Here is a 12,416-nt window from a genome sequence, read left to right as displayed (position 1 = left end):
CTTTACGTCCCTTCACAAATTATAAATTCTTGTAATTCATCTTCCATAATCTTTGCATTCCTTTATAAATTATAAACCCTTGTGATTCATCTTATCACGGTGATGTGATTCATTTGCCGGCACTTAGTAGATGAGATTTTTAGTTGTAATCTTGGGAACCATAAATAGTTCTTAACTCTCAACTCTAATTCTTATGTGAAATAATTTTATATTATTTCAGAATACATTATCAAAATCATTTTCAAGACTAGGTCCATCTAATCATTAATGAGATCGTATAGTAAATTTTGATTTTTCAAGGTAATATTTCTAAAGTAACGTACCTAGTAAAATACTTCATTACTTACATATTTTATTTCATCATTGCCGTTTATTGTACTATCTTTTACAAATATATGATATCTTGATTTTGAAGATAGTATTATCATGTGATATACATGCCATAACTAACCAAAACAAGGCCAAAGTCGTGATTTTCCTTTGTCACCACATCCATAAATGATTAAAAATTGAGTATTTTATGATAAAAGATCCACTTATTCTTTTGGAATAATTTGAAAGAAAGATATGAATCAAAAAATCGTAATTATTCCAAAAAGCTCGCTACTACTAGATGCATTCGAGATTGCAAGTTTTAAAATTATAAGTCAGTACAATTCTGCAATGTTTAGAATCAGTTATGAATTAAAATTCTACAGAAAAAAAAATCATTGGCGATGATATCTTAAAGAAAATATCTCTAGCAGTCATATCGTGAAGAAGGTTTCAAGAAATACTTTGAGTTAATTTCTTGTCACATCATTGCCGAATAAAACAATGATCAAATAAAATCATGAGTCCTGACCGATTGCTTCTGCTACTTCAATATTTTTAAAACTCAACCTGGTTCGAACGGTCGAACTGGTTAAATTATCATCCGATCCATAAAATGGTCTTGTCCAACCCATAAAGTCGGATTAGTCTCAAGACCGTTCTACTTCTTAAAAACTGTTTGAACCACCAGTTGATTTGGTAACAAATCAAGTGAACTAGCCGATTCATTAGCTTATTTAAAATTTTCAAAAATTGATACAATTTGAAATTGAACCGGAGACATTTGAACATACAAAAATTGAAAAAAAAAATACCAATAAACTAACACTCATATAATGATAATTATTTGAATTATATATTAATAAATGAACAAACTCATTACACCCATAATCTAATTATTTATCTCCTATGATTTCCCAAGTTGCCAAATAAATTATAATTAATATATTAAGATTTATATATCATTTTAAGAATGGAGGATGCTAACTCTATAGAGACAATAAAATTTAGTTATAATCGTAAATAATTTGTTTATTTTGTTATTTACGCAATTTTCTATTTTTATTCTTGAATTAAAAACTTTAATATACTAATTTTACTATCAAATTCTGGGATACTCTTAATTCACAGTAGCATAAACTTTTTTTTATTTATATTTTTGTATTTCTTATTATTTTAATATATTTTTATGTATTAATTTTTATTATGACATCATTATGATGTCATAAGTTCGACCACATTCACCCGAAGGTTGCACCGGTGGCTCTTGACCCCGTCAATTTTCCGATTCCATCAACAGTCCAAGTTTAAAAAGATTGGTCTACTTGCACAAACATCTCTGTCTTCTGTAAAGTTAGAAGTACACCTCATAAAGTTATAGTTGTGAATACAAATATACGCCTAATTTAGGAGCAAAATTTTATAAATCAACCCCTTGAGTTAAATTACATAGACACACCTTAGAGATATACTTGTAATTTTGTAAAAAGTATGAGGTGTTTGTATAATTAGACCTAACTTCAAGGACTGTAGATATAACTTATGCATTTGAATATGCAAAAGTAAAATTTGTAATGATAAAAATCACTATAAGAAAATGGCTCAATACAACGAAAAAAAAATAGGGCAGAGTTAATTAGCGAGTAAAATCTAGTTGTTAGTCTATATTATTTAATACAAGAAATTTATTTATTAATGAATTTAGTAATAAAAGTTTACTTGCTAATGAATTTAAGTTTTAACAACAAATTATTTAAGATATGCCTTAAATAATATAGATCAATAACGAAAGTTACTTGCCAATTAGCTCAAAACTGATTCTAGCATTAAATATTTTCATAATTATTGAGTTATTTTCTTGTATTGAATGTTGCTGCAAGAAACAATATGAAAAAGAATATAACGATAAAAGAAATTAACTTACGCTTTTAATATCGCTACCCAGTTATGTGCACCCTTTATAAAGCGTGAACTCCATCTTGATGTATTCTTATTTGATCTTTCATAAATATCCACATTACTAATTATTACTAATTACATTAGATGAATTTTATGACTATTACTGTGAAGAAGTACAACTATCTTTTTGTTGTGTCTATAATACTCCTAAGTTGATTCTTTTTCTTTTTTTTTTTGTGAAATAGGATGTGTTATTTTATATATTTCATTCTGATTTGTAACATATTTTAAAATTTAAAATATTATTTATTATATGCATGTAGAACAATCAACCACGACGATTAGTAATACAAAAGATAAGTAAAATTAATACTGGCACAAAAGATATGGACAACAGTGGGAGTGTGCAATTTTTGATTAATCGATTGAAAACAAGAACAAAAATAGAATACATCATTTCGACGTATCATAATTTTAGTTTGTTGAACCCTCGATTCAATTCAATTCGATTAACCAACATCAACAGCCTAGACAAAGGAAATAGAAGAGTGAGGCGAGAATCATACCATACTGTGGAGGTGATCTTGCAATGAGTGGAAAGGCGTAAATTCATAGACAATATCCGCACCAGCAAAAAACCCCATCAACTCCATTACGTTGGGATGATATCGGCAGTTAAGCACCAGAATCTCTGTTATAAACTCCAAATCAGCTGCCGTTCCATCCGCGTAACAGCAACAACCTGCCCAAACATGTAAAATCTTTGACAAAAAGCAAACTAGAAAAATACAAAATCACTTTAAAAAAAGTTAGGAATGACAATGGGATGAATTCGAAACATTTTTGTAAGACTAGAAATCAATCCCAATTCCCAACCCGACTTGGGACCAGCTCCAACCCTGTCTAGTTAGATCTTAACTCTCAAATCTGCCCCCTCCCTGACCTGACTTTGGACCCGATATATCAATCTGCAAATCTTGATGGATCTTTCTTATGGGCATATGAGCCTTTAGGCAAGTCTTCCTATAAACTAGTTTTTGCTTTCACCAAATTCTTTCTTATTGTTTTGCCTTATATTTGTGGTGACGACGGCTAACCAAACTTAGAGTATTGTTGTTAAGCAATCACGTATAGGAGTGTCAATGAGTAGGGTAAGATCCTATTCAAATTCATAACATTATTTAAAGACTCATATCAAAACTTAATGAATATTTTTAGATTTAGGTCAGATCCTGACGCATTAAAAAAATATAGATTGACTTTGGGTTGGGTCTCTATCCATCAATATCTATGGATCTATATATCCAATTTGAACTCAAAAAATATGTCTGTTCTTTTTCTCAATTCAATTAGATTATTATTTATCAATTGATCTACTAGAGGTATGCAAGTTTTGGTTAATTGACCAAAAATCAACTAAATCGAAAATTTAGTTTGATTTTGGTTATTTTATTCTATATTTTGGTTATTCAATTCGCTTTTAATTTTTTATGCTAGTTAACCGAACCAAATCGAATACTAAATTTTTAATAACTATAAAGTATATTATATTATGAATATATATAAATGTAATAAAAAATAATACATAAATATAAAATATCTTAATACTAATAAAAAATAATAATTTATAATAAATAAATTAATATTATAATTTTTTATAATTTTCAGTTAATTCGATATAAGAATCAAACCGAACTGAAATAAGTTTAATTTTTACCATATCAAACATTTCAGTTCGGATTCGATACACCATTTTGACGTACCGAAATTTCAGTTAATCGAACTTTCAATTTGGTTCTGTTAATCGAATTGAACACCCCTATGATCTACATTCAAGTGAACAAATCTAATAAATTTAAGACAACATAACATTATTTATTGTGTAATTCTTTAACCATGTATATTTTTTTATATTAAATTATTAATTATATAACTATGTTATCATGTTTGGTATATTTTTCAATCTTCTGATTGAAGATTTGGAGTGATAAAATTAAATTTTAATGTTTCATAATATTAAATTCGATTACTATTAAATATGTAGATTTGATATTTTCATAAGAATATTTTATAAATGATATAATAAATGATAAAATATTTAAAAAATTCTATTGAAAAAGAGTTATTTGTGAATTGGTTCCAATAATGCTAAATTTATTGATAAATTATGAAAAAATAAAGAAAAAAAACTTAATTTAATTAGTATGATTTGCACAGAAAAAGATTAGGTTTGAATCTGACCTACTCAAACATCGAGTCTTGGTCGGGTTTAAAGAACCATGGGTCCTTAATTGAATTTAATGGATTGGATAAGATCTGAGTATAAAATAAAAATGTTAGACCTTTTTTGAATTTAAATTTTGGTAGAATTTTACCCTATCCATTGAGATACCTAATCACATAAATGGGGAAGAGCACGAGGCCGCCTAAGCGAGGGGAGGTGATGGCCTTGGCTTGGAGACAAAGGACAGCATGAACACTCGTCAGATATCATCAACCTCGTCGTGGCAAGGTGGCGCGAGGTGCGTGTTTGCGGCACTTAGGGGCCCGAGGTAGATCCTTTAGCCTCTTTTGGTTGGTAGAGGCGGGGACCTCGACTAGAGCCTTGACCAGGCTCAAGGATTGGAAAGCAATAGAAATTGAATCGAGCCTAAGAACTTCATTTTCAAGTAAAAATCTTTTGTTGGTGAATGACTCGACTCAATCCAAAAATAATCCAACATTCTAGCAATAATCTGTAAAATATCAAAAACCAAATAATAACAATGATAATATAAAAATTAATAAAACTCTCTGAAAAATAGAGAAATTTAAAACAACATCCAGATGTTGGTCAAATAATGAAATTTCGTAACGAATGATTGTACCTTCCAACAAAACTGGTGAAGCATTGGATTTTCCTTGAGAAAACTATTGAAATGATACATGTACATGGTCTAGTAACTCTTCCTACATCAAAAGTAATGGGCATTACTTATACCGTCAAATATCACAACTAAGACACTATTTTCGATTTCTATTTATCTCAATATTTTTAAAATATATCCATCTCTTATTTTACATTAATACTAGCAAGATGAAGGAATGCCTCTTGTCTTGCCTATAGTGGGCTACGCCAGGAGACGTTGTCCCGCCCCGAGAAAGGTATGGGCACTGACCCTCGTGCAATGCAATCAACCTCGTCCATCTCGTGTCATAAATCTTGATTCAATAAGATGATGATGGCTTCACCTTATAGATAGTCGAGACAATTGGGAACTTCTAGGAGTATCCTGCCAATAGGATGTTCTTTTAAGTCAAGTGTCCTCCTCTCACGAAACTCACCTTCAAATGGGCACACGTGACAGGTGAGCCAAGTCCTCGTCTGCCCCTAGCTCTCCTTGTCAAGTCATGGATGTGAGGACTCTAATTCATTTTCAAGCAAGCACGGGTGACAACGGACCAAGTCGTCGTCTCTCCTTAGATCTCATTGTCAAGTCATGGATGTGGTCGTCTATGCCTAGATCTCGTTGTCAAGTAGTGCATGTGGTCGTCTGTCCCTAGATCTCATTGTCAAGTCATGGATGTGGCTGCCTGATAAAGCACCGACGGCCTAGAAGAGTTTGGTATTCTTCAAAAGAGAGATTTTGAGTTGGTTCTCCATGTCCTAGGAGATAGAGTTAGAAAGCCTTGAGAGTTCTTTCACTTCCCCAACACCTCTTGTTTTGAATTTTTTGATCACCAAAATTTGGAATTCTTGATCCAAGGGAAAAGATTGAGAAGCAAAAAGACGACATATCTAATAAAGTTCCCCCATACACATATCAATAAGTTGAATGTTACAGAAGGAGATTACAAAGAAAACTGACTTTGGGTTTCACATAAGAAGTTTACAGAACGCCCTGCAGAAGCATCATTACCTGGGACACGATTACTCTCAAAAGTTTACAGACACGTCTGCAGCTTCTGCTCAGTCATATACCTCTGAATATACACTCTTGAAGCGCTTCCTCTTCATGTGTGTTTGTATGTGGATGGTGGGCGGTGCGGGGGGGAGCGACAGATGGTGTAGAGATATAAAAACAAAAAGAACAAAAATTGGCTGCATAGGTTTTCGTATAAACTCCAGTAACCGAGTATGATGCATATACCACTAATCTGTGGGGGCGCGAGCTCAGGTGGGTTACAGAATCCATACCATACTGCAACCGCTACCCGTTGGTGCCATCAAAACTTCCTACAGCATTTTGTCGTCGTTTTTCTCGCCAATTTTCACCCCACATTTTAGCTTCGGCAACAGCTCGTTCCCTTTCCAAGTCCCGGTTCAACATTTTTGCAGTTTCTCTGGGAGAATCGTCCCTCTCAGATCCTTCCAAGTCCCACTTCCGGCCAGACGCACCGCCCTCTTCATTCCTCAATATCTTCCCACCTCGCTCGTCTTTGCTCCTATCGTCCTTATCCCCAGCAGTTCTACTGCTGTGGCCTGGAGCTAGAGTCGGATCATACGCCTGATTTGCAAGGTAAGAAAGGGCAGTAACCACATCGCCAATCAGCGGACGAGCAGCAGCTTGTTCCTGGATGCACATGGAAGCTACAGCTAAAGCTTGATAAAGCCCACGCATTGGAAATTTTCCTTGCAGCCTTGGATCCGCCAGTTTTGCAAACTTTCTACGGTCATTGAACAACGGCCGTGCCTGCATTACATGAAAAACCCTGATGGGAAGCCGATAGACAACTCTCCAATGACAAAAACTAAATTTACAGGAAACTGAAACCTGAAACATATGATTATAACAGACGCAGATTATTACACTAGCATCCCCTTCATTATAGTCAAATTACAGGAAACGTCCATAATGTTTGAATAGTTTTACTACCATCCCTTGTCGGTGATACTTTTATTGCGCTGACCCGTGTCAGTGTGACATCAACAGGAGTCAGTCTAATGACAAAATCTCCTAGAGTGGGCATCCATGAAAAGAAAGTATCACTGGCAGGGAGTGTCAGGGCAATTATTCACACGGAATCAGCAGTTTGCACTTTAACAATGGTTAAGGAGGTATAAATGTAATTACCCAAAGAAAAGATCAGAAAGGAGGTTTACCCATGCAACGAGGTTTTGTTCCCCCTGAGGTAGGGTGTTGTCGATGGCTTTACGCCCAGTGATGAGCTCCAAGAAGACAACCCCAAAACTGTAAACATCGGACTTCACCGTCAATTGCCCAGTCATGGCATACTCAGGAGCACAATAACCGTAAGTTCCCATGACCCTGGTAGACACATGTGATTTGTCTCCTGTAGGACCGAGCTTTGCGAGTCCAAAGTCCGAAAGCTTCGGAGAATAGCCTTCACCTAGTAATATGTTGGATGACTTGAAATCCCTATAAATAACCGGAGGATTTGCCTTGTCATGGAGATACTCCAATCCTTTGGCTGCACCAGCCGCTATCTTCATTCGGGTGTTCCAATCTAGTGGCTCTTTATCAGGTGGAAGATCTGGATGGACATTGTCGCCATTCAGCATCGATTTGAATTTGCAATGACAACCAAAAGATAGAAAGCAGAACATTCCTCTACACTCAACATTCTTTGCATTACCCCACTTTTGTTGGCTCACACAGACCAAAGTTAAAAACAGTCGAGATATGAACAAGAATATTTGTTTCCCCCGCATAGTTCGGTAAAAGTATATGTATGTGTGTGGATGAGACAGAGTGAGAGAGAGAGTCTTGTGTTTTCACAATATAAAAGCTAAACAAGGTATATAGAACACATCCAACTACAGACATGTACATGTACCTTATTTTGTATCAACACAATTCTGCAATTAAAGAAAAGACAGTAATAAATCAATTAACCAACAAAAGTTCATCATATAATCTATTTATGTCCAGAATGGCTTAGGAAAGCGAATATTTTAATATCCGTTCAAGTTGAGGGCTAGCAGAGTAGCAGAAAGAATATTCACGTTTATGCGAGAGCAACAACATAATTCAAATAAATATGACTCATCTTGCTGATGGCAAATAGAGCAAAACAAGAAAATAACTAATTTTTGCTTGGAAAAGGGTTCTGGGATAGAGAGTCGGCTATATTTAGTTTGAGCAAATATATAACTCTACTTCTTCATCTTTAGTTTCCTCAGTGCAGAACAATCTCCATCCAGATACTTGTGGAAACATTTAATGTAAAGGTATATACTTTGCTGTGTATAGTCCGTGTAGAAACAAAATGTGGACAAAAAGAACAATAAACAAACCAGCAGTTACCATGGAGGTGATCTTCTAACGATCCCAAGGGCATAAATTCATAGACGAGAAGCCTCTGATCCCCATCAGCGCAGTAACCCAATAAATTCACTAAGTTAGGATGGTGCAGAAGACTTAGCATTAGAACCTCAACCAGAAATTCTCGATTACCCTGAAGCCCATTCCTATCCAACTGCTTAACAGCAACAATCTGCCAAAGCATGAAAAACATTTACACAAAAGCAAGTAGAATTGTCTACATCATTAAGAAAAAGATTGAAGCATGCAAACTCAAGATATCTTATCTTGGTTAATATATTCATCAAGAATGCAAGTGAGTAATGGGCACCAGCGACATGTGATACTTGCGTAGTTCTTAGTAATGTAGTTCAAGATGACTTTCTCCTATGCCCAATTCATCGACCACAAACCACTTCAACATATCAAAATTTGACAATAGACTAACTGGCCAGGTGAGATTGGTCACGAACATTGAACATCTAAGCTAATAGCTTTTAAGACTTGGCTTTTTAACATATCCTAGTGAACACTTATGACAGAAGCTTTAGTACAGTCCAAGTCAGTTAGACATTTTTCTTGGGCAGTCTTGCAATGCTTAGCTTATAAGCCTTTTTATAGCAACACACGTATATATGTTAGCATGCCCACCAGCAGCTACATGAAATATTCATCGCACATATTTCATAAAGAAAAAAACATGTATGTATGTTAGCATGCTCACCAGCAGCTACATGAAATATTCATCGCACATATTCATAAAGAAAAAAACATGTATGTATGTTAGCATGCTCACCAGCAGCTACATGAAATATTCATCGCACATATTCATAAAGAAAAAAACATGTATGTATGTTAGCATGCTCACCAGCAGCTACATGAAATATTCATCGAACATATTTCATAAAGAAAAAAGTGTTGACTATGAGTAGATTATAGATAATAAGCTCTAGTCTTTGCTCGACTTTCCAGGAAATGCTACCTGGCTGAGCAGTCTCCCACTCACCTACACCATGAGTATAACGCTCACAGGGTTCCTAATTATTTGGCTAGCACCATTTGTGGTACAAACTATGTAAGCAAAACGTTACTTCATATAACAATTTGGCATAATAATTTGAAAGCAAAGCTAGTATATATACTCTTCAAAATCTCCCAAGAACCAACAACTAGTTCACTGTTCACCGAAGAAACTGCCTCATTTGAACCAAAAATCAAACATTTGACAATAATATCCGTGTTTTAGATAATTTGCAAAGTTAAATGAACAATGCTTACCTGGCCATTGGAAAGCCTCCCTTTGTACACACGTCCAAATCCTCCCTCTCCCAAGAAACACTCTGGCCTAAAGTTATTTGTAGCATTAGCAAGCTCACGGAAAGTAAAAGTTTGTGCAGCAATCTGTGCATCAGGCAAGTCCTTGAGCCCTGATGCTTCCTTCCTTGGCCCAACATTGCTCCTCGATTTCAACCTGTCTCCCCCTGCAAATTGCAATCATGCCGAGCACAGATCTATCATAGTCAGAAAACCTCAACAATGGTGGCAGAAACCAAACACATTGCCATAAAAACTGACTAATTAATCTTATTCTGAATTTATGGATCAACAGAAAACTGTCTATTTGTAGTGAACAAGGGAGGTTTTCTTAATCTGTACTCTACACCCAAATTCATCATTCAAGTAGATAATTTCCTAGATAAGCTTAAGCTGACCCAATGGAGAACTGCCTTGGATATTTATTATTTCGACAGTCAAATAATTAGCTTTCAAAAATAGCAATCAGATCAAAAACAGAAAAGCATACACCCCCCCTTGAGATCTAATTCATAATTGAAAAGACAAATAGAAAAGCAACTATATTTCATCAACTCCCATCATACAACTATGGGGTCTACATCAATTGAACAGAAAAACTAATCTAGATAAACTAGATAGCAACAAAAAAGAGGGGAAAAAAATATCAATCAAAATCCCAAACAAGAAGAACTGTTCATAGAACCCATCCCAAAATACTTAGATCAGATCAAACAACAGGCAACCCAACAACAGAAAAGCAGAAAAAATACACACACATACACAAATGCATGAAGGAAGACACTGACCAGATGATAATTTTGATATGCTGGAAGGGATACTTGGATGGACTTCCCTGTGATCATCTCTCTCTTTATGGGGATTGAGCTTCTCCTCCTCCCTTGAGTCAAAACAAGGAAAACAACCCATCTACTCTCACTCAAAGATCAATTCTTTTTTCTCAAAAAACCCTGTTCTTGGGCAAAACCAGATTCACAACTAACACCAATCAACCCCTCATCCTCTTCAATCCAATCCCACCATAAATGCCCAGAAAGATATTCTTTAGGTGTGCTTTAAATTCAATAAAAGTGCAATCTTTATTATCTTTTACCTATCCCAACTGATCAGATAAGATATTTCAGATGAGTAAGATAAAAGGCAATAAAAAGGAGAACCAACATAGAAACAAAGAGCAAAACAAGATGAATATTCAATACAAGAAAATTCAAAAACAGAAAAAAAAAAGTAGTTGAAGGAGCTCAAACAAGAACAATGGTAGTAAGAAAAAAATAGCAAGAAACAAAAATTTTTTTTAGAGGAAGTTCCACTATTTTAGTTCTTGACAGATTGTAGAATCTATTGAAAATGGGCAGTGGTGTTGTGACAGAGTTTTAGCCGGCTTTGTCTTCGGCTTTTCATTTCATACGGTGTTTATAGCTAAAACCCCTCTCTCTTTCACACACACACACGCATTGATGTGTGTGCATATATACATACACATATAATTATTGTATATTACTCTTCCATATATATATATAGGTGTGTGTATCTGTCTATGTAGTATGTTCACATCCACACTTTTCCCACCACCCCTTTGACCAAACAAATAGTACTTAGTAAATTTACTCACCTTCCTCATTTATGATGCTTTATTATCACAAAAAGATTGTATTTTGATTTTGCATTTGCACAGAATCTAGTCTTCATTTGAGATGTATCACAAGAATTAAATCTCATTGTTATTAGTATTTGCTTGCAATAAGATATCAAGGATTTTATTATGCTAATTTAGGAACAATTAAATTAGCTAAGTTTGGATTGACTGATATGGATTTAATAGAAGGATTTCAAGAAAATGTTTTAAATAACTTGTATTAAAAAATAAAAATTATCAGTATATTCGATATAATATATTTCAAATTAGAATTACAAAATTTAAAATTCTTTGAATTTATGAACTTATGGATTTCAAGTGGTGTATTTTAAATTTCTGGTAGCAATTCTTTTGGATTTATTTCGAATTTGGGATTAATATAAAATTCGAGGGATTTTATGCTTCAACTTTATATTTGAACTCTATTTTATTAAATAATTATATGTTTCAGATTCTTTTAATAAGGATCGATTTTTTCTCTATTTACTTTTCCCATATTTAAATCTATGAATCCAAATATAATCTAAAAAAGATTTATTACTAGGGATTTGAAATCCGCATTTCCAAATCTACAAATGTTACCATACTTCATTGTATTTGGTGGAAATAGATTATTAACTATACCATAATTTTAATCACTGTCATTTAAAATAATTTATGTACTAACTATCAATATTAAATGAATACTTAATTAATAATTATTATTAAAATAAATAAATAAATCATTAATAAAGTAGAATATATACACCTTGCTAAAATTTAAATTCATAATCTTATAGTGATTGACCTCAAACACTTTGTTGAATGAGATGGACTATGAAGGGACAACAAATACATGCAGGCAATTTGGAGAATAATTTCCAAGTCCAAATTCATTACATCAAGAAAATTACAACTAACTCAGATTTAGTGAACCAAAATAATAAGTTTATTTCATTGCATCTAATTATTAATTATCAATTCAGTAAATTTAATAGTAACATGCATGTCTAATAAATTGGTAGGTGCAT

General features: G+C 33.8%; 1 protein-coding gene across 1 annotated transcript; it reads right to left on the bottom strand.

The window, feature by feature from the left end:
- Positions 1–5,988: 5,988 nt before the first annotated feature.
- Positions 5,989–11,222, bottom strand: PBS1 (Protein kinase superfamily protein). Its single transcript, XM_011088543.3, has 5 exons — positions 10,559–11,222; positions 9,735–9,937; positions 8,460–8,649; positions 7,295–7,686; positions 5,989–6,884 (listed from the first exon to the last, which is right to left on the bottom strand). The coding sequence occupies exons 1-5, from the start codon at positions 10,677–10,679 to the stop codon at positions 6,402–6,404; spliced, it is 1,389 nt and encodes a 462-aa protein (XP_011086845.1). The 5' UTR covers positions 10,680–11,222; the 3' UTR covers positions 5,989–6,401.
- Positions 11,223–12,416: the final 1,194 nt, after the last annotated feature.

Source organism: Sesamum indicum, linkage group LG8 (genome assembly GCF_026168435.1).
Source record: "Sesamum indicum cultivar Baizhima isolate 11 linkage group LG8, ASM2616843v1, whole genome shotgun sequence".
In the NCBI taxonomy this organism is placed as follows: Eukaryota; Viridiplantae; Streptophyta; class Magnoliopsida; order Lamiales; family Pedaliaceae; genus Sesamum; species Sesamum indicum.
The sequence above is the reverse complement of the archived record's forward strand: the minus strand, read 5'-3'. Positions and strand labels throughout refer to the sequence as shown.